At 45.4% G+C, this 21,921-nt stretch overlaps 1 protein-coding gene across 1 annotated transcript in view; it reads right to left on the reverse strand.

Moving 5' to 3' along the window:
• The window catches only part of ITGB1 (integrin subunit beta 1), an 823,672-nt gene that overhangs the window by 593,827 nt on the left and 207,924 nt on the right, over positions 1–21,921 (reverse strand). Inside the window, exon 5 of the mRNA XM_044066189.1 lies at positions 17,831–18,001. Coding sequence (XP_043922124.1) covers positions 17,831–18,001 — 171 coding nt within the window. The remainder of the gene's footprint in view (positions 1–17,830; positions 18,002–21,921) is intronic.

Here is a 21,921-nt window from a genome sequence, read left to right on the forward strand (position 1 = left end):
GGCCCCCAAGCCAATGGAAACCACAACCCAAGCTGCGGAAGCCCTTACAAATGCCTTTTATGAACACCTTCAGGACTGCATGGATCAGGCAATCCCAAATAAAACCAAGACTCTTTCCACCAAGGGCAAACGTCCAGTCTGGTGGACCCCAGCCATAAACAAACTTTACAATAAGAGGAGAAAGCTATTACACGATAGAGCAAAATCCCAAAAAGGGAAGGCATCTTTGATCAGCACTAGCAAGAAACTACGATCCCTCAAAATCATCCAAGGCCAACTTTGAGAGAAAAATTGCCATAGATTCAAAAGACAATCATAAGGCCTTCTTCAGCTATGTCAGAAACCTGGGTGGAAACTCCCAGATATGCTCAGAATTAGTCCAAAATGATACAAAAATCACTGAACCCACAGACATTGCCAACATGCTGGCAGACAGGTTCAGCGCAAACTTCACCCCCCTCTCCCCCCCAAAAGGAGAGAACTATCCCAACTGAGAGTAGCCTCCCAGACATCTCAAATGCGCAGGTGAAAGTTGCTCTCTCTAAAGCTAAAAACACAGCATCAATGGGACCGGATGGGGTCCCCGGCTGTGTGCTACATGAACTCAATGAAGAACTAAACCTGCACATAAGGCAGCTGTTTAATCTTAGCCTCACCACAGGATATGTGCCCAAGGAGTGGCGTACGGCAACTGTGGTCCCACTCCACAAAGACGGTGCCTCTACGGACCCTGGTAATTACTGCCCCATAAGCTTAACAAGCCTGGTCTGCAAAGCTATGGAGAGGATCATAATAGAACTCAAACAAGGACATAGGGGACTTGCAGACCTTGGACCCAACCCCGTTTGGCTTTGTCAAGGGCAGATCTTGCCTTTTGAACTTGGTCGACTTCTTCGAAACAGTCACCAAGGCCACTGATGAGGGAAAGGCAGTCCATACATCCTACCTTGACCTTGCAAAAGCTTTCGACACAATACCCCACTCTGGTATTATAGAGAAACTTACCAGCTTAAATGTAAACCCATATGTCACAAGATGGGTTGCAAACTGGCTAAAGGACAGAACCCACAGGGTTAGAGTTGCTGGAGCCATGTCAGACTCCAAGCAGGTTACAAGTGGAGTCCCACAGGGCTCAGTCCTTGGCCCCCTATTGTTCGGCATCTACTTCTCAGAAGTACAGGCAAACATAGGAGGACTACAGCTGACAAAGTTTGCGGATGACTGCAAACTGGGTGCCATAGTGGATAGTACATCGGACACAGACATCCTTCAGAGGGGTCTCACGGAAACTGATAGCTGGTGCCAGAACCATGGCCTGTAGTTAAACGCAAAAAAGTGTATAGTCATACCCTTCGGGAAAAACAAGGTAATCCCAAGCTACCATATAGGTGGCAACCCACTAAGCACAGAAGAGGTTATCAGGGACCTGGGGACCCAGGTTGACAGTGGCCTCTCGTTTGACACTCACGTTGCTAAAGTGGTTCGAAAGACCTTCTACATTGCCCACCTGATCATGAAGGGATTCACATCCAGATCAAGTGAGGTCATTGTTCCCCTGTACTCTTCACTTATCAGACCAATGATAGAGTACAATGCCCCATTCAGGATGTAGCTCACCCGACACCTGCAGCAATTGGAGAGACCCCAAAAGTTCCTCACCAAAAGGATAAAGGGACTCCAAAACCTGTCATATGCTGCCAGACTGAAGAAACTCCAACTCTATTCAGTTGCATACCGTCTGCTCAGAGGTGACCTGTGCCTGACATACATGGCCATGACCAACCCGGAATTAATGGACATGCTCCACCTCAAAAAATCCAAATCCACCAAAACCACTAGAGCAAGAGACTTAAACCTTAGCACGGATATAAATAGGACGTGCTGGAGGGATAGATTTATCACCCAGAGACTCCCCATGCTGTGGAATAAAATCCCGGTCCATGTGAGGCAGAGCACCTCGCTGGCTCTGTTCAAGAGAAATCTTGACCGGTGGATGGGAGATCGTAGGTTTACCCCGGGAATCATCTCTGTGTCACTACTGGACAGAGGCACAACAAACTAATGGGCACAGTATTTCTAACATAAGGGGCGGCGTAAGCCACATAACTTTGGGCTAGGCTTATAAATGCCCTAGGGCAGTTAGCCTAGTATAAATCTATGAACCTATGAACCTAAACCTTGTCAGAGGAGTAATAGTCTTCACCCTGTCTAGGCCTTTTATCAGGAGGGGGGTGGGAACCCCTGATCAGAGTAATTAAGTCTGGTCATCTTGAGCATCTGTTTCTTAGGCATTGGGGTCTGTCCTGGTGAATGCTGTACAGGCTTTTTTATTTTTAAAGGAGTTTAGGACTTAGTATAAGATTTGATAGTTAGTGTAGTCTGTCTGAATACACCTTCTGCAGCTGAGGGCTGCTCAACTGCTCCGGATTCCTCTGAAGGAATAGTCTCGGTAAGGCCTAAAGGTATAGTATCCAGAGGCCCAGCCGTCTCCGCGTGGACGTCGGAAGAAGCCTTTGGTTCTATAGCCGCAGTAGTCAGGGGCTGCGAAGGCGCCTCGCTGAAAACCGGAGAACCGGTGACTGGCCAAGCAGAGGTCTCGTCGTCAGGTCGGGGTCTCTGATGCCTGTCCTTGTCTTTGCACTTTTTGTGTATTCCGGTCGTCGGTTGCTCCGACGGGAAGGTGTAATTGAATTTTCTGCCAAAATAATGTCGGGCAAAATCAAACAGACGCTTTATAGTGCGCTTGTTGAACCTAGCACAAAATCGACATCCAGTGACGTTGTGATCTGGGCCTAGGCATGGAATACAGTAAGAATGAAAATCCTTATGAGGTATTTGCTTCCCACAAGAAATACAATTAACTTTTACGGACATCTGTCTGAGGCAAGAAAAAGTTTCCCCAATGGGGTACTTAGCTTTATTGAAGACTTCGGTTCTGAAATTCGAATTGAAAATCTCAGGAGTCGGCCGACCGGCACTTGCGAACTGCTTCTGCTTCGGGCACCGTGCGGCAAGAAAGACTGAAGAAAATGGCGTCAGCTGCATCTTTTATACCCCTGGCGCTCTGACATCAGGGAAGAGGTGACAGCAACCGCCGCCGGACCAAGACTTTGGAACTTGGGCCGACTGTGGAACCGCCTGATGGCAGATAAAGTACAGTTTTGTACCTACCATAAATGTAGATGTCCGAACTGGATAGCATCTGCAGTCATAACAACTGGGTTGTCCTGTCGTCAGGCAGCCCTTCAGTCGGCCGGATTCCAAAGTCCGGGTCCGGCTTCGGCTGATGTCGCACTTCACCCGACGTAATCTCTGTTGGTCTTCGGGTATAAAGGCATCAGCCGACGCCATTTTCCTCTGTTTCTTGCCCCAGATGCCAGTAGCCCTCTTGAAGGCTAAAATTTGGATAAATGCCAATGTTTCCAAAAAGATAGAGGTAAACACAAAAATAAGCATGTATGTACATATATACAAACAAATACACCATAAAAGACTCCCCCCACCAGCTAGCTATTAGGAGGGTAAACACCCTAGGAGTACCACAGAGGGAAGGAGGAGGGTAATCCTGACTGCAGATGCTATCCAGTTCGGGCATCTACATTTATGGTAGGTACAAAACTGTACTATGTCCTTCATGGATGCATCTGCAGTCATAACAACTGGGTAGAATACCATAGCCAACTAGGGAGGAGGAAAAACTAGATTATGGTGTGTTTAGGATCCCTTGCAGTACAGCAGTGGCAAACCCTGCTCGGGATCTGGAATATAGAGGCAAATTATAATGCTTGGCAAATGTATGCACGGAGGTCCAAGTAGCCGCCTCAATAATGTCTTTGGTTGCCACTCCTCGTAAGAAGGCTGTGGTAGTGGCTGTTGCCCTTGTAGAATGAGGTCTTATGTTCTGTGGAATTGGTTTTCCATGGAAGGAGTAACAGAATTGTATGCAATTTCCTATCCATTTGGAGATTGTCTGTTTGGAAATAGCTTTTCCTTCCCTTCCTGTTGCATAGGCTACAAAAAGCTGGTCAGTTTTTCTGCTACTTTTGTTCTGTCCAAGTAGTAGCGTAGCTGTCTATGTACATCCAAGGTATGCAGTATTCTTTCCCTCTGTTTTGTGGGCTGGGAAAGAAGGTAGGTAGGTGGATTGCCTGGTTTAAAGACACTCTGGATACCACCTTAGGCATAAATGTAGGATTAGTCCTCATGGACACTATCTTGGTGGAAGATTAGGAAGGGCTGTACTGCCATTAGGGCCTGAAGTTCAGAAACCCTCCTGGCTGAGGTTATTGCCAGTAGGAAAGCAGTTTTCCACGATAGATGCTGTAGGTCTGCTGTTGCTGCTGGTTCAAAAGGTGATAGTGTCAACTTTTCTAGCACAAAGTTCAAGTCCCAAGCTGGCAATGGTGGTTTCCTTGGAGGTTTTACATTCTTGATTCCTCTGAGGAACTGCCTGAGTAAAGGATGTGAAAAGACAGGTGGATCAAAGCTGTATTCTGCTGATATAGCTGATGCATGTATCTTGGAGGAGTAGGACAGGCCTGTATGTAGAAGTTCTGCCAGATACTCCAGAATGTTAGGCATATCTATGTTTGACACATCTTTTCCTCTTTCAGTACTCCAAATGACAAACCTTTTCCATTTTCCTGCATAGTTCCTTCTTGTTGAAGGTCTGCGGGCTTCAAGAATAATATCTTTAACTCTTTGGGAAAGTTCTGGATTAGCTGCTGCTATGTGATGTTCCATGCAGTCAGTTGCAACGTTTTTAGGTTTGGATGCATGATGCTGTAGTTGTTCTGAGTTAACATCAAAGGCATCAGGGGTATTGGCCACATATTGTTCCGAGACATGCTCCTCAGCAGTGGGTACCAGTGTTGTCTTGGCCAGTTTGGAGCTATCAGAATTATCCTTGGACGTTCTTCCTTGATTTTTAGTAATACCTTGTGTATCAAGGGAAGAGGTGGGAATGCATATGCTGTTAGGCCTTTCCAGCTGAAGGAGAGCGAATCCACTTTCCATGCCAGTGGGTGGAATGTCCTTGTGCAGAATTTCTTGAGCTGGTGATTGAGAGGGAAGCGAATAGATCTATCTGAGGCATTCCCCATTTCTTTGAGATGGTCTTGAAGATGTCCTGGTGTAGCATCCATTCGTGGGCATCCGATGTGGTTCTGCTTAATATGTCTGCTAGAGTATTCTCCTTTCCCGGTACAAATATTGCCTGTAACTGGATGTTGTAGCTGACTGCCAGGTTCCACAGCTCCAAAGTCATTCTGCATAGGGGGTATGAATGAGTGCCTCCCTGTTTGTTGATGTACCACATGACTGTGGTGTTGTCTGTCCTTATCATCAACTGGCCCTCTTTGAGAAATGGTCTGAACTTTTGGATTGCCAGTTTTACTGCCAGCATTTCTTTTAGGTTGATGTGCAGGTGAAGTTGATCCTGCGTCCACAATCCTTGCACGCATTTGTCCAGCATGTGGGCCCCCCATCCTAGGCCTGAAGCGTCTGTTGTGATGGTCTGGTTTGCTCGACATCTGCGAAAGGGTAGACCTGGGTTTGACTGGCATGCTTGAGCCCACCATAGGAACTCCTGTTTTAAGCATGGAATTAGTGGAATTTCTGTTTCTAGGCTGTGCCTGTGTTGGGACCATAAATTCTTTAGGTACCACTGTAGTTTTCTCATATGTAATCTGGCAAGTGGGACCAAGATTATGCATGATGCCATGAAGCCCAAGGCCTGCAGTACTTTTCTTGCTGTTAACTTGTTCTGTTTTGTTAGAGCCAAGAAGTAAAGAGGAGTTCTTTTGTTTTCTCCAGTTAGGAATGCCATTTGTCTTACTGTGTCCAATTCCGCGCCCAAGAATGTCCTTGTTTGGGATGGTATCAGCCTTGATTTTTGTAAATTGACTGTGTATCCCAGTGCTTGTAGCAAGTAAATGACCCTTTGTAAATCTGTTGTCAGCTTGCTTTTGTTGTCCCCTTGTAGCAGGCAGTCGTCCAGGTATGGGTAAATTTGAATTCCTGTAGTCTGCAGTGGGCGATTACTGATGCCAGGCATTTTGTGAATACTCTGGGCGCAGTAGATAAGCCAAAGGGCAATGCTGAGAATTGACAATGCTCTGATCCTGCAAGAAATCTGAGGTATCTTCTGCAGATTGGTCGAATGGGGACATGCAGGTATGCCTCCTTGAGATCTAGAGTTACCAGCCAACACTCCTTGCCCAGCATGGGAAGAAGTTGCTGTAGGGTCAGCATTTTGAATTTTGGGACAATGATGTATGTATTTAAGGTGGACAGGTCGAGAATAGGTCTCCAACTTTTTTCCTTTCTTGGAGCTAGGAATAGTCTGGAGTAGAATCCCTTTCCTTGTTCTGTTGTTGGCACTCTTTCCACAGCTCTCATGTTTGCTAATTGCATTATCTGTTGTAGAGCCTCTGTTTTTTGATTTGGAGGTAGATTTGGCATTCCTCTTTTGACTGGTAAAGTGTGGAAGTGGAACCGGTAACCTTGATCTATGGTTTGTAAAATCCACTTGTCTTTTGTGATATAGTGCCAGTTCTTAGAAAATAAGGTTAATTTGCCGCCTAATGGAGCTGCTATTTGTTCCCTGGTAGGCGGATTTAGAGGTAAGTCACTGTGGTTGTGTTGTTGTAGTGGCAGTGGTTGTGTCTGTGCCTCTGTTGTTACCTTGCCACTGTCGTCCTCTGTAGGCACCTCCTCTGGATTGGTTTCTGCCTCTGGAGCGTCTATTCCTGCCCCTTTGGGATCTTGTGGAGTCAGGAAAGGACCAATTTTGGCAGGCCAGTTCCTGCTAAACCTTGGGGTTGAACCTGCAAGAAATCTTTAACCGTTTGAACAGATTTTGCCTTTTCTTCCATTTTCTTCATTACCTGCTGGGCAGGTGTACCAAACAAGCTGGTCTTATCCATAGGAGCATCTAATAACTTAGCTTTAACATGATCCGGTAAGGCTTGTTCCTTTAGCCATGCATGTCTTCTTATCACTGTGCCAGTCATGGCTGATCTAAATGAAGCCTCCAGTGCATCATAGCCACATTTTAAGGAATGGTTACTAACCTGTTGTATGTTATTTACCATTTCTAATACATATTTCTTATCAATAGAGTCATCAGAGGATAGCTTTTTTGTTAACTGATCAAGCATAAACTCTTGGTATTGTATCATGTGAAACTGACAGTTTAAAGCTCTAGCTGAGAGAGTAGCTGAGGTGTAGACTTTTTGCCCCATCTGTCTAATGACCTGGCTTCCCTTTCAGAAGGAATAGGGTTTTTAGCTGTGGTCGAGGCTACTGCCCTGGGACCCTGGGATATAGTTTCGGGGTCTGCAAGTGGGGCCTTGTAAAGGTGGTGATGAGTGTCTGGTACCCTGTAAAATCTGTCTGGTTTGGCAGGGGCTGGAGGTAAAGAATCTGGTGCAGAGCAGACATCATTGAAGGCATCGTCCACCACAGAGAGGACAGGAGGTATAGCTAAGGGCCTGTGCTGTGGAAGGTGCAGAAAGGTCCTAAGTCTTTTTCTGGAGTCTGAGAAATCCTGCTGCTGCCATTGGAACTGCTCTCGCATGGCATGTAAGGTTTCCCCAAAGGAGAATTCTTCTGGTGGGGAAGCAGCTGAAATGGATTCTTCAGCATCTGAGTCTTCATAATTGGAGAAAGGAGCCTCTGGCTGGTCTGTTATGTCTGATTCATCGGCAGAATCATCAGAGGACACAGGCTCGGGGGGCTCTGCCCTAGGTCTCTTCTCTGGGGGCTGAGAGGCCCTGTCTGGGTGAGATTGAGATCCCCTAATTAATGAAATTAAATCTTCTGCCAGAGTAAGCATTTGTGAACTAGAAGAGGGCCTGGTTGTAGGGGGTTTAACAGGCACTGTTTTAGTAGTTTTGGCTGCTTTAGCCCTGGCAAAGGCCTTACTGGACATGGCTGCTGGAGGCCTAGCAGCACCACGTGCTGGGGTAGAGACATCCAAGGGAATGGTGTCTGATAAGTCAGTGGCAACCACCGTAGTGGATAAAATTTCTGAGGCCGATTCAAGAGAAGTAGCAGGGGCCTCAGTGGTAGTGATAGATTCAGCTGTACTTTGATCAGTTTTCTCGGTTTCGGCCGAAACCGAGACACTCACGGTTTGCTTAACCATGGTTTCGGCCGAAACCGCGGACATGAAAGTGTCGGTCTTTATCTTTGCGTTTTTTAGCAGTTTGGGTAGTCTGAGGATCCGACGGCATAATATACGCAAAATCAGAACCGAAAAACTGTTCAGCAAACTCCGACCGACGCCTAAGCGTTCGTCGGTTGAATGAAGCACAGGCCGAACAGGCTGCTACGTCGTGGGCTGGGCCTAAACAAGGCAGACAATAAGAGCGGAAATCTTTATGAGGTATTTGTTTCCCACAGGTTAAACAATTATTAACTTTTTCTGACATCGGCTGAGGCAAGAAAGAGTCCCCAACGGGGTACTTAGCTTTAGAAGTCTTCGAAGTAGTATTCGGTAGAAGTAATCTCTGGATCCGACCGACCGGCACTTGCGAACAGCTTCTGCTTGGCGCCACGGCAAGAAAGACTGAGGAAAATGGCGTCGGCTGATGCCTTTATACCCGAAGACCAACAGAGATGACGTCGGGTGAAGTGCGACATCAGCCGAAGCCGGACCCGGACTTTGGAATCCGGCCGACTGAAGGGCTGCCTGACGACAGGACAACCCAGTTGTTATGACTGCAGATGCATCCATGAAGGACATCCCAAGTGTAATGACTGCAGCAGTGTAACACAATGAACATCAATATTCAGTACCCATTTGTCCTGTGTGATCACGTGACAATTTTGTGAGAAAAGTGCTAGCTTTCCCCGTAAGGGAGCTGCCAAAAGGTAAGTGTTTGGCATTTGTAGAGGGAAGTCATTGGGACGGTTTCCTATAAGGTTGTGATTTGTCTTCTCCTCCTCCTTTGGGGGCTGAAGCACCCCATTGTTTAGGTCAGTATGAGCCTTGGGGCTTCTGATCTGCCTCTTTGTGGCCTGACACTGGAAAGGACCAATTTTTAGAAGGCCGGTTTCTGCTAAATCTAGGTGGCTGAACCTGTAAGAAATCCTTTACTGTCTGCATTGACTTTGCTTTATCCTCCAATTTCTTTAACACCTCTTCTGCCTTAACACCAAACAGAGTATCATGCTGTAGTGGAGCATCCGATAATTTTACTTTAACATGATCAGGTAAACTTTGTTCTTTTAACCAAGCATACTTTCGAATGACAGAGCCTGTAACTGCGGCTCTGCAAGAAGCCTCTAATGAATCAAAACCACATTGCAGAGTATGCTTTCCCACTTGTTCAGCTGCATGCAATAAGTCCTGCAATTGCTTACTGTCAGGACATTCTGAGTTTGTAAGCATTTTCTGTTTTAAGAGACATTAGGTATTGTTGATATTTAAGCATGTGAAACTGGCAGTTTAAAGCCCTTACAGCTAAAGTCGCAGAAGTGTAAACTTTTTTTCCCCCATCTATCCAGAGCTCTGGAATCCCTATCAGAGGGGACAGGGTTTTTGGCAGTGGAAGCATTAACCCCTCTGGGACCCTGAGAAATTGTTTCTGGGTCAGCAGCAGGGTTTCTATTAAGAAATTTATGAGCGTCTGGGACCCTGTAGTGCCTGTCTGGCTTGACTGGTGCAGGGGGTAAAGAATCAGGAGAAAAACTGGCTTCAGAGAACACATCAACAACAATATCAAGCACAGGGGGGATAGCCAGGGGCCTGTGCTGAGGCAATAAAAGAAAGTCTCTGAGCCTTTTCTTGGATTCTGAATAATCCTGGCTCTCCCAATGGAAATGCTCCCTCATGGTGTGCAAGGTTTCCCCAAAAGAGTGATCCTCAGGTGGAGAGGCTGAAGGTATAGATTCTTTTGCATCAGAGTCCTCAGAGGGAGGGAGAGAATATCCCTGATCTGAAGAGGAATCAGAGGAAATAGAATCCTGGTCAGAGGAGTCATAGTCAGTGTCTTGCCTATGCCTTTTATCAGGGGGGTGGGATGGGAACCCCTGATCAAAGTAATTAGGTCCTCAGCCATTTTAAGCATCAGTTTCTTTGGCATGGATGACTGTCCAGGAGAATGCTGTACTTGTTTCCTTGTCTTTAATGGTGTTTTTGACTTTGCCTTGGCTGCTGTAGTGGACTTGACAGTAAGGTGTGAAGGTCTGAAACACCCTCAGAAGTCGATGTCTGCTCAGCGGCTCCGGACCCATCTGAAGGAATAGTTTCCGCAGGCCCAATACCTTGAGTTTCCAGAGGCCTAGGGTCTCCACGTGGGAGTCGGATGCGGCCTGTGGTTCTGAGGTAGCGGGTGTCAGGGGCTGCGAAAGCACCTCACTGAGAACCGGCGACTGGCCTAGAAGAGGCTTCGTCTGTTTTGGACCTCTGATGCCTGTCCTTTTCTTTGTCTCTGCGTTTTTTTATGAATTCCGGTCATCGGTTGTTCCGACAGCATTATGTAGTTAAATCTTCAGCCAAAGTAATATAAAGCAAAATCAAACCGACGGTTAATAGTGCGTTGGTTGAATCTAGCACAAAACCGACAACTAGCAACATCGTGGTCAGGTCCTAGGCAAGGAATAAAGTAAGAGTGAAAATCCTTATGAGGTATTCGCTTCCCACAAGAAACACAATTAACTTTTACTGACATCGGTCTGGAGCAAGAAGAAAAGTTTCCTGAACGGGGTACTTAGCTTTATTGAAGACTTCGGATCTGAAATTCAATTACGAAAATCTCAGGAGTCGGCCGACCGGCACTTGCGAACTGCTTTTGCTTTGGGCACCTCGCGGCAAGAAAGACTGAAGAAAATGGCGTTGGCTGCATCTTTTATACCCCTGGCACACTGACGTCAGGGAAGAGGGGACAGCAACAGACGCCGGACCTAGACTTTGGAATTCTGGCCGACTGCGGGGTAACCTGCCAGCAGGATAACCCAAGTGCAATGACTGCAACAGTGAAACACTAACATCTGCCAAAACTAACTATCTAGACAATAAATTGCAACTGCGCCTAACTACTGATGCACAGGAGACTACTACTGCTGGTCACACAAGGCAATTAAGGTAAACCTTATATGTATACTTTCCAGTAAATAACAGGAAAATGGCAAAACCGCCAAAACTAATGATTTAGGCAAAAAGCGCAACAGCGCCCAACTACTGGTACACAGGATACTACTACTACGGTCACACAAGACAAGATAAAGCCCTATATATGTATATTTTCAGTAAATATGCAAAAAAAAAACACTAGTTAAAGAAAAATGCAAAAACTTAGCCAGAGCCAAGAGAAGCACATCCAAACTCATCGACGCAGCAAACGAGATCTGGGGATTGCACTGGTGCACCATGGGATACCTGCTTAGCCATGAGCCAACCAGAAGTCTCAGAGGTTGAAAATCGGCAGAGTCGAAGCAGAAGATCGGCTCCAAACCCATATGTAAAAATGAAGGTGAGATTGGACTAACATATGTAGTTACAATGAGAAATGCCAAGCCTTTCTCAAGGTCAAACAAAGCAGCACTGCCTGGACTAAGGCTGCCTTAGGCTGAATGCCTCAAATGAGAGAAAATCTTTCACTCTGTCAAGTACTAGTATCTGTGGGTAGCTTTTCTGGCCTTCTGTCTATGAACTACTTCACTTGGAAAGGAATACTATAGTGATATCAATTTTCTAGTCTCTTCATATGTAAATATGTGTGTACTTAGGCTATCAATCACTGGAGCCTTTTTAAGCCTAGTCATGCATCCCAAATCTACCTTCCACGGTGGTGCACTGGTAGCGTTGTTGCCTCACAGCAAATGGTTCTACCGTTCGATTCTCAGCTGGAGTGCGGGGAGTGCCTTTTGTGTGGAGTCTGCATGTCCTCCCCACGGTTGGGTGGGTGCTCGAAAGACATGCGTAAATGGGAGTGCCTTTGTTGAAGGTTGAACGTCGAGCTGGCACCTCGGCGTTCGTCAATCTACTGCCAATCATTAGCGGACCGGAGTTCCACTGTGGCGACCCTTAACCGGGAAAAGCCGAAAGACAACAACATGCATCCCAAATCTCTGACAAGTTCTGATACCCTTATTAATCTCTGTGGACATTCCAACTGTTGGACGTGTCTGGGAAGGTATGCACCAAAAGGGGGAATTGTACTTGACAGGTCTAATGAATGCTGAATACAGTGGAACAATAACCTCTTTGGACCTGGCTACTATGTGGAGGATGATCTGATTAGGAAGTACCACAGTGCCCTCCAGTTGGATTAGGACAGAGCAGGAGGCAGGGAGGAAATGTGGCCTCTACCTGTTTAACTGTACACAAATAGAATGGGACCGTCTCTTCTTACTTTGAGAAGCACCCTACCATGAAAGGGAAATAGGGGAAGAGTAAAGTAGCCTCATCCCATGAGACTAAAAAGGCACCGACCATCCAATGTCAGTTTGCATGTACACCTATTCTTTCCAGAGATGGTGATCTAAGGGGGGAAAGGAAATGTGTGCTCCTCTAGGCTCCCAGTACACAGTCAGTTTGAGGAAGAGCTCCAAGTCTAATTTCCCACTAAGGTGATTTATGGTGGACCTGCACAACTGCTCTGTCATGGAACTGTGGACTGAAAGGATGAAAAAGCCTGAAGATGAAGCTTCTGCTGGATGGTTAAATTCTAGGCAATCAAAGCAAGCCTGCAGACTAGGTAAGAATGAATTGCTCCTTGTAAGCAGAAACATCTGTGCTGCTGCTTATGATCATTTTCAAGATTCTTGGACTCTGTCCAGATTTGAAAATTTGAAGTATATATACAAAGCTAGCTACGTGATAGGTTTGCCCCTGTTCCATATTCCTTGGGCTGTTTCATATTCCTTGGGCTTCCAAAATTCCTGTATGCGCTTCCCATGGGGGGGGGGCAGTCCGATGCAGTTGTGATCAGGGTTTATGATCCTTGGGGGTCATGAGTGACATACCTAGGCTGGCCAGCACCCCACACACCTACCATCTGAATTTTTTTTGACTGAAAGGAATGAGTAAATGGACTTTGTTCCACAGGTTGCTTGGGTACCACTGACTTCTTGATGTGAAGCAGGGTAAGGGGGCTATTACGATGATGGAACTGATACGCAAGTTGACTGCCTTCAGGATGGCCTTTGCGGTCAATGTAGGATTCCTTTTCTTCAGGATGGCCTTTGCAGTCAATGTAGGATTCCTTTTCTACTTCTAAAATGGGAGTAGAAAAGCAAGACCTTTTCTGGGGGAAGGGAAGTCTGCTTTACTTGGTGCCTCTGACCAATCCATGGAAGATCTTGGAAAAAGGTATGCAAATGAACTTGGGGAAATTGAATGATATGTCCAAACTGTCAGACAACAAAGCAAGGTAGAAGAGTGCTCCATTAGGTCCTTCTGGATAGTACTTTAAATTAAGCAGTCTTAAGATAGAAGAAAAGTGAATACCCTTTAATCTCAAGTGGGAAGACTGAGTTATGAATTTGTTAGGACACTCAGAGTAGCAATGGACAGCCCAAATGGCAAGGAGGTGAACTGAAAATGCTGCATCTCTTGCAATGAATCTCAATCTTTGGTATTCCTTATTAATGGAGACATGAACTTGGGCATCACCTGTTGCCAATATAATCAAGGGCATCTTGTAACAGCAAGTGCAGAAACATCATACAATGAAAGCATTCAGAAACTTTTTACCAAGAAGTTTGACAGTGAGAGACCTGAAAAGGATCTCCAAGTCGTGTCTTTCCTGGGCACAAGGAACCATCCGAAGTACAACCCTGTTCCCTGCTCAACCAGGGGCTCTACAGCAATTGAGGATGAACTACATTAAGCCACTGAAAAGTGTTCTACAAGTAGAAATGTCATTCCCATAAAGGGTGGGAATGACATGAATTTGAATTTATAGTTTTGGTGGTGGAATGAGGAGGTACAGGAGAGTATACAGAGGAAGAGGCTGGCGAGGAAGTGGGATTGTCAAAGAGATGAAGAAAGTAGACATGAGTATAATGAGATGAGGCGCATGGCAAAGAGAGGTTGCGAAGGCTAAGGATAAGGCATATAGAGAGTTGTATGAGAGATTGGACACTAAAGAGGGAGAAAAGGACCTGTACCAATTGGCTAGACAGAGGGACAGAGCTGGGAAAGATGTGCAGCAGGTAAGAGTGATAAAGGACAGTGAGGGAAACTTACTCACAAGTGAGGAGAGTATGTTGAGTAGATGGAAAGAGTACTTTGAAGGGCTGATGAATGAAGAGAATGAGAGAAAGAAGGTTGGATGATGTGGGGATAGTGAATCAGAAGTGAAGCAGATTAGCAAAGAGGAAGTAAGGACAGCTATTAAGAGGATGAAGAATGGAAAGGCTGTTGGCCCAGATGACATACCAGTGGAAGCATGGAGGTGCTTAGGAGAAATGGCAGTGGAATTTTTAATCAGATTGTTTAATGAAATTTTGGAAAGTCAGAGGATGCCTGAGGAGTGGAGAAAAAAAAAAGTGTTTTGGTACCTATCTTTTAAGAATAGGGGTGATGTGCAGAGCTGCAGTAACTACAGAGGGATAATATTGATCAGTCATACCTTGAAGTTATGGGAAAGAGTAGTGGAAGCTAGGTTAAGAAGGGAGGTGATGATTAGTGATCAGCAGTATGGTTTCATGCAAGGAAAGAGCACTACAGATGCAATATTTGCTCTGAGAGTGTTGTTGGAGAAATACAGAGAAGGTCAGAAGGAGTTGCATTGTGTCTTTGTGGACTTAGAGAAAGCATATGACAGGGTGCCTAGAGAGAAGTTGTGGTATTGTACGAGGAAGTCGGGAGTGGCAGAGAAGTATGCAAGAGTGGTACAGGATGTGTACAAGGGTAGTGTGACATTGGTGAGGACTGCGGTGGGAGTGACAGATACATTTAAGGTGGAGGTGGGATAACATCAAGGATCAGCTCTGAGCCCTTTCTTATTTGCAGTGGTGATGGACAGGTTGACAGATGAGATTAGACAGGAGGCCCCGTGGACTATGATGTTTGCACATGACATTGTGATATGTAGTGAGAGTAGGGACCAGGTTGAGGAGACCCTGGAGAGGTGGAGATATGCTTTAGAGAGGAGAGGAATGAAGGTCAGCAGGGCTACAACAGAATATATGTGTGTAAATGAGAGGGAGGGTACAGGACTGGTGAGGATGCAGGGAGTAGAGTTGGTAAAGGTGGATGAGTTTAAGTACTTGGGATCAACAGTTCAGAGTAATGGTGAGTGCGGAAGAGAGGTGAAGAAGAGAGTACAGGCAGGGTGGAATGGGTGGAGAAGAGTGTCAGGAGTGATTTGTGACAGACAGGTACCAATAAGAATGAAAGGGAAGGTCTACAAGATGGTAGTGAGACCAGCTATGCTATATGGGATGGAGACTGTAGCATTGACGAAAAGGCACGAGTCAGAACTGGATGTGGCAGAGTTAAAGATGTTAAGATTTGCACTGGGTGTGACTAGGATGGACAGGATTAGGAATCTGTATATTAGAGGGTCAGCTCAGGTTGGAGAGTTTGGAGACAAAGCAAGAGAAGCGAGATTGCGTTGGTTTGGACATGTGCTGAGGAGGGATGCTGGGTATACTGGGAAAAGGATGCTAAGGATAGAGCTGCCAGGTAAGAGGAAAAGAGGAAGGCCTAAGATAAGGTTTATGGATGTGGTGAGAGTGGACATGCAGGCGGTTGGTGTGAAAGAGCATGATGCAGAGGACAGGAAAAAATGGAAACAGATGATCCGCTGTGGCGACCCCTAACGGGAAAAGCTGAAAGAAGATGATGAGGAAATTACTCTTCCCCTCTCAAAAATCTGTAAGCAGAAAAACAATTTATCCATGAAATAAACCATCTTCTTCCTATAAGGTGGCGTGTGTGTGCAAGACAGAGCACAAGTGAGCGAGCACAAGTGTCAGAAAAGCATTCAAAACTGGAATGTACACACTTGACTAGGAGCAAGCCATTTTCCTACCTTGACCCCTTCCTCCTTTCAGTCTACTACTACTACTAAGGAAGAAAGGGAAAGGAAGGTCGGGGAGCAAGTTATACCCAGTAGTACTGCTCAGTTTAGGGGCTGCCAATGGGGTGAGCAAGGGCATGGGACAAGAGTGAAGCAGTGGTTGCAGCACCATTTTTGCAGTTTGCCTCTTTTTCCTGGCCCCATGTCCTCTCTGATACAACATATCCTTTTGTAGGCTGGGTTAGGCACTGAGGCATACTCAAGAGTATTTGCCTGCTTTCAGCTTTAGAACAGCCACTCCTCTCTGGTAGCCCTTCCCCTTCCAGACTGGTCATCCATCAGGAATTGACAAGCAATCTACAGTGTCAAACACCACCTCCTCAACACACAAACGATGGGCATGACCATCCTCTGCTGTCTGCACAATCAAGTGCCTGAGCTGCCAATCAAACTCTAGTCACTTGGGCTGCAGTAAATGGCTTTATCACTTATGCCAGCTCTGCAAATGGCTTTATCACTTATGCCAGCTCTGCAAATTAAAATTTTCTTGGTCAATGGCCTTGGAAAGACCTCCAGAATTGCAATTACAAATGACTGAAGTCAAGAATACACTATAAATTCAGTATTAAAAACAGTAAAACAGAAAGCCTGGAAATAAAGAAAATACCAAAAACAACACTTGTTGCTCTGGAAGTTGTCTGAACAAGACCACTGAAGACACTAAACACACTATTGTGGCAAAAACAAGATGAAAATAGTGTAAAGGCCTCATCCTTTTCTACCATGTATGTTGCAAACATACTTGGCATTAGGAGGAAATAGAGACTGCTCTGGGGACTTCCAAAGTGCTGGAAGTCAGGCTGGATGGGCAGACTTTTCTCCTTCCTCATAGCTGACCATCAGCTGCTAAAGGCCCTTTCCTCATCAATCAAGCCTCCCAAGAACTTCCTTCCGCCTTATCAGACTTATCTGACCCATGGTCAGGACTGGTGAGGAGACTGAGTCACCTGGTGAAGTGTCATAACTGCCAAGGACTGTTTTTACTTTTAAGCCTCATCTTTGCCTTTCCTTGTACGTCTGTTCATCTTCAGGAGCAGATGCGCTGTTGTAGCCTTCATGCCTCTATGATTCAGTCAACATCACATGCCTATTCCCCTTTAGGACATTGCCACTCCGTTGGTACCCAGCATGTACCTGGGATTTAACGCAAGGTGTATCCAAGTGCATCTTTCCTCATAGGAGTGGCACACCCATCCCTCCACTGGGAGGTGCCCAAAGCTGCTAATCAATCCTGGGTCTCACAGGCCATAGTCAGTGCTTTATCCCTCTATGCCACATGAGCTAGATGAACTGATATCTACCTGCAGCTAATTCCTCCTCATTATCTGATAAGCCCTCCTATCCTGGCCTACCGTGTGCTGTTATGATTAGCTCTGGGAACAGGCCAATGCACCATGAACATAGCAACTGAAAGATTCATACCCACTGCCATGTTGGGAATCTGGGGAGGGGGGGGGGGTCAGTCATCCACTGCAAAGTGCATGACATTGCATCATAAAATGTTAAAGATGAACACTGTTGCAGTCAAAAGATGACCATCTGAAGACACTGGAGTGATTTATGGAGGGTAAAAGATTGTTTAAATCTTGGTACCATCTAAGAACGAAGTATATGAATGGCACAGATCAGAAAACTTTTCCCCTACTGCTTTCAGCAAATGCCAACCTAAATACTCAAAGCTGACATGAATACTTGCTTTTAAGACTACTACAACATGGCCTATCAAATCAACTCTACATTGTTTTAATAAAATAGCTAACTATAAAAGTATATTTCTAAAAGTGAGTTACCAATTCGGAAATCTGAAGTGATTTGTTTCATAGCATCCATCAGTGCTGTTCCTAGGTTCTTCACATTCTCCAAGTCATCCTTCATAGAAAAGGAGAGGTCCATAAGGTAATACAGATCAATAGGATAGTCTTCTGCTCTCTTAAATTTAAGTTCAAAAGACTGTGGTTCACCTACAAAAAATATATATATATTCACATAAGAACCGGTTAACACACTGTTCATGAAAAGTTTTTCCCACACTACTGTTCTAAAACTAAAAGTGTTAAATGACATTAATTCAACAAGTAATATTCATTACTGCTAGTGAATAAGAGGTATACAACATAATGCAAGAAATGAAATAGGCAGTAACGTGGGGTACTCACTATAACAGGACAGTTGAGTAGCAAACTCTTACTGCAGTAAAAATACGCGTGGTTAATCTAATGCCAAATCAGTTTTTTTTCAAATTGTCAGATACAATGCCTAATTGCTGGGAAAAAAGAGTGCATTTATCTGCAGCTACTACAAGCAGACAAATTCATTGCATGTTCTCCCTCAGGCCTTCTACTGCTGTGTCAACACCACAGGAAAGGAATATGGGGATCCCCAGTCAAGACAGACACTCTGTCTCTGTATGACTGCAGACCTCTCAATAACCTGGAAGGCTAAGGATGCAGGCTAAGAATGCCCACAAAATGTCTGCCTCTTGGTTTGTGACATTCTGTGATCCACAAGAAGCACGTCCACCTAAATCTTATTATCCAGTAAGAAATCAATGAGTCATAGGGGAAAGAAGGTAGATGCTGCTTTCTCCAAGCAAGGCCCTATTATAAAATGCCCTGTTATAGTGAATGCATTACACAAAGTACAGTTGTGGACTCATTTGCTGCCATGCTTTCTTTAATATGAATGATAACCTGCACATGGACTCAGTTTCCTACACAGGCTTGCAGATCAACAGCCTTCAGGCAGGAAGCAAGCTTACCTCCCATGTAAAGATTACTAAGCTGGAAGTTTTGCTGCAAACAAAAGCATAATCCATGATAACTTCTGTTTTATGAAGCTGACTCATGAAAGTACAGTTTTGTACCTACCATAAATGTAGATGTTAGAGTGCGCAAACAGCTGCAGTCATCACACTTGGGTTATCCTGCCATCAGGCGGGTCCTCGGTCAGCCGAATTTCAAAGTCTAGGTCCGGCGTCGGTTGTCGTCACTTCTTCCCCGATGTCAGTGCGGCAGGGGTATCAAAGAGGCAGCAGATGCCATTTTCTTCAGTTTTTCTTGCCCCAGATGTCAGGTCCCCCCAGAAAGGAAGGCAAAACATGAGGTTATGCAAACATACACAAGTAGATAAAACAAAACAGTAGTTGCAAGCAAATACACCATAAAGGAATACCCCAAATAGGTTGTATGATAAAGGTGTTTGGCATAAGCCCTGTCCTAAGAGGGGATGGAGGGAAAGTAACTTGGACTGCAGCTGTACGCGCACTCTAACATCTACATTTATGGTATGTACAAAACTGTACTATGTTCATCGTGCATACAGCTGCAGTCATCACATTTGGGTAGAATCCCATAGCTAAGTAAGGGTAGCTGGTACTAAGCGGAATTAGGAGGGGCTAGAATGCCCTGCAGGACTGCTGTGGCAAAGCCCACTCTAGATTTTGAATATAGTGGAAGGTGGCAGTGCTTGGAGAAAGTGTGCACTGAACTCCAAGTTGCTGCTTCCAAAATGTCTTTGGTAGGGACCCCCCTGAAGAAAGCTGCTGAGGTAGCTGTAGCCCTGGTGGAGTGGGATCTGATGTATACAGGCACTGATTTTCCATGAAATGAAAAACAAAAGCGTATGCAGCGAGCTATCCATTTTGAAATAGTATGTTTGGAAATAGCCTTTCCTTGAGCACCTGTAGCATAGAACACAGAGTTGCTCAGATTTTCTGAATGACTTTGTTCTGTCCAAGTAATAACGAAGTTGCCTGTGACTGTCCAAGGAATGTAGTAGCCTCTCTCCTTTGTTCTGTGGATTTGGATAAATGGTAGGTAAATGAATAGTCTGATTCAAAGCCACACTGGATACTACCTTTGGCATGAAGGTAGGGTTGGTTTCGTAAGGAAACCCTGTCCTGATGGAAAATGATGAATGGTTGCACAGCCATGAGGGCCTGTAGCTCCGAAACCCTACGTGCTGAGGTAATAGCCAGAAGGAAGGCTGTTTTCCATGACAAGTGTTGTAGCTCTGCTGTAGCAGCTGGCTCAAAAGGAGGCAGTGTCAGCTTCTCCAATACGAAGTTGAGGTCCCAAGCTGGAGCTGGTGGTTTCCGTGGGGGTTGTATATTTTTTTGCCCCTCTGAGGAACTGCCTTAAGAGGATGTGAGAATAAAGGAGGATCCATATTGTACTGTGCTGAAATGGCTGAAGCGTGGATCTTGATGGAAGAGAAGGAAAGGCCACTGTAACATCTCAGCTAGGTACTGTAGAATCTGAGGTATATTTGTTACCCATGGATTCTGACCCTTAGCTTGATTCCAGGCACAAAATCGTTTCCATTTGGCGGAGTAGGTTTTTCTAGTAGAGGGTCTCCTGGCCTCCAAGATGACATCCTGTACCTCCTTGGAGAGGAGAGTCTGTTGGCAAGTTAAGGTATTCTCCATGCAGCTAGATTTAGAGTTCTGAGCTGGCTGTGAAGGGTCTTGTAATTGTGCTGGGGCAAAAGAAGAGGAACTTGTGGAAGGATCCATGGTGGTGAGTGTGACAGGCTCTTTAGGAGAGGATACCAGTGCTGTCGTGGCCAGTCTGGAGCAATGAGAATCATTTGTGGCCTCTCTGCTCTGCTTTTTAATAGGACTTTGGCCAGTAGAGGTAGAGGCGGGAAGGCATAGACTGTCAAAGTTGTCCAATTGAAAGACTGCATCCACTTTCCAGGCCTGTGGATGATAGGTCCTTAAGCAGAATTTCTCCAACTGGTAATTTCTGTGGGTAGCAAATAGATCTATGTCTGGCTGTCCCCATGCCTGAGTTATCTTTGAGAAGACTTGAGGATGCAACTTCCATTCATGTGGGTCTGTCATATTTCTGCTTAAGTAGTCTGCCAGCGTGCTTTCCTTCCATGGCAGGAATTGTGCCTGTAGTTGAATTTGTAATTCCAGTGCTGTGTTCCACAGGGTCATGGCTTGTCTGCACAGGGGTTATGAATGCGTTCCACCTTGTTTATGTACCACATGGCTGTGGTGTTGTCTGTCGTCATTAATAGCTGGCCTGGATGCAGTAGGTCTTTGAAGGTCATAAGAGCATTTTGCACGGCTAGCATCTCCTTTTGGTTGATGTGTAGGTGCATCTCTTTTTGGGACCATTTTCCCTGAATACACTGACCTGCCATGTGTGCTCCCCAGGCGTAGTCTGAGGCGTCAGTTGTGATGATTTGAGTTGCTTGTGGTAAGCAGAAAGGAAGACCCGTGTTTCTTTGGCATGCTTGAGCCCACCACAAAAATTCCTTTTGAAGGCATGGAATGAGTGGTATAATTGTTTCCAAGCTGTGGCTGTGTTGAGACCATAAGTTTTTTAGGTACCATTGTAGTTTCCTCATATGCAGCTTTGCAAATGGTATTAGTAGGATACAAGATGCCATGAACCCCAGAGCCTGCAGGATTTTCCTTGCAGTTAGCCTGGTTAAAGTTGCCATTCTGTTGAAGTATTGAGACAGTTGCCCTTGTTTGTCTGGCGTGAGGTAGGCCATCTGGGTTGTTGTGTTTAAGCTGGCACCCAGGAAAGTTATCTGTTGAGAAGGTATTAGTTTTGATTTCTTTTTGTTCACTGTGTACCCCAGGCAGTTTAACAGTTTTATTACAAACGCCAGATGTTGCAATAATGTCCTTGCTGTCTGCTTGGATCAGGCAGTCGTCCAGATATGGGTAGATTTGGATTCCTCGTTGCCTGCAGAAGGCAATTACTGATGCCAGGCATTTCGTAAACACTCTGGGCGCAGTAGATAAGCCAAAGGGCAATGCAGAGAATTGGTAATAACCTGCAAGAAATCTGAGGTATCTTCTGCAATCTTGTCTGATAGGGACATGCAGGTATGCCTCCTTGAGGTCCAAGGTTACCAGCCA

This window comes from Protopterus annectens, chromosome 3.part1, assembly GCF_019279795.1.
Source record: "Protopterus annectens isolate FY-2018-M chromosome 3.part1, PAN1.0, whole genome shotgun sequence".
NCBI classification, from domain to species: domain Eukaryota; kingdom Metazoa; phylum Chordata; order Ceratodontiformes; family Protopteridae; genus Protopterus; species Protopterus annectens.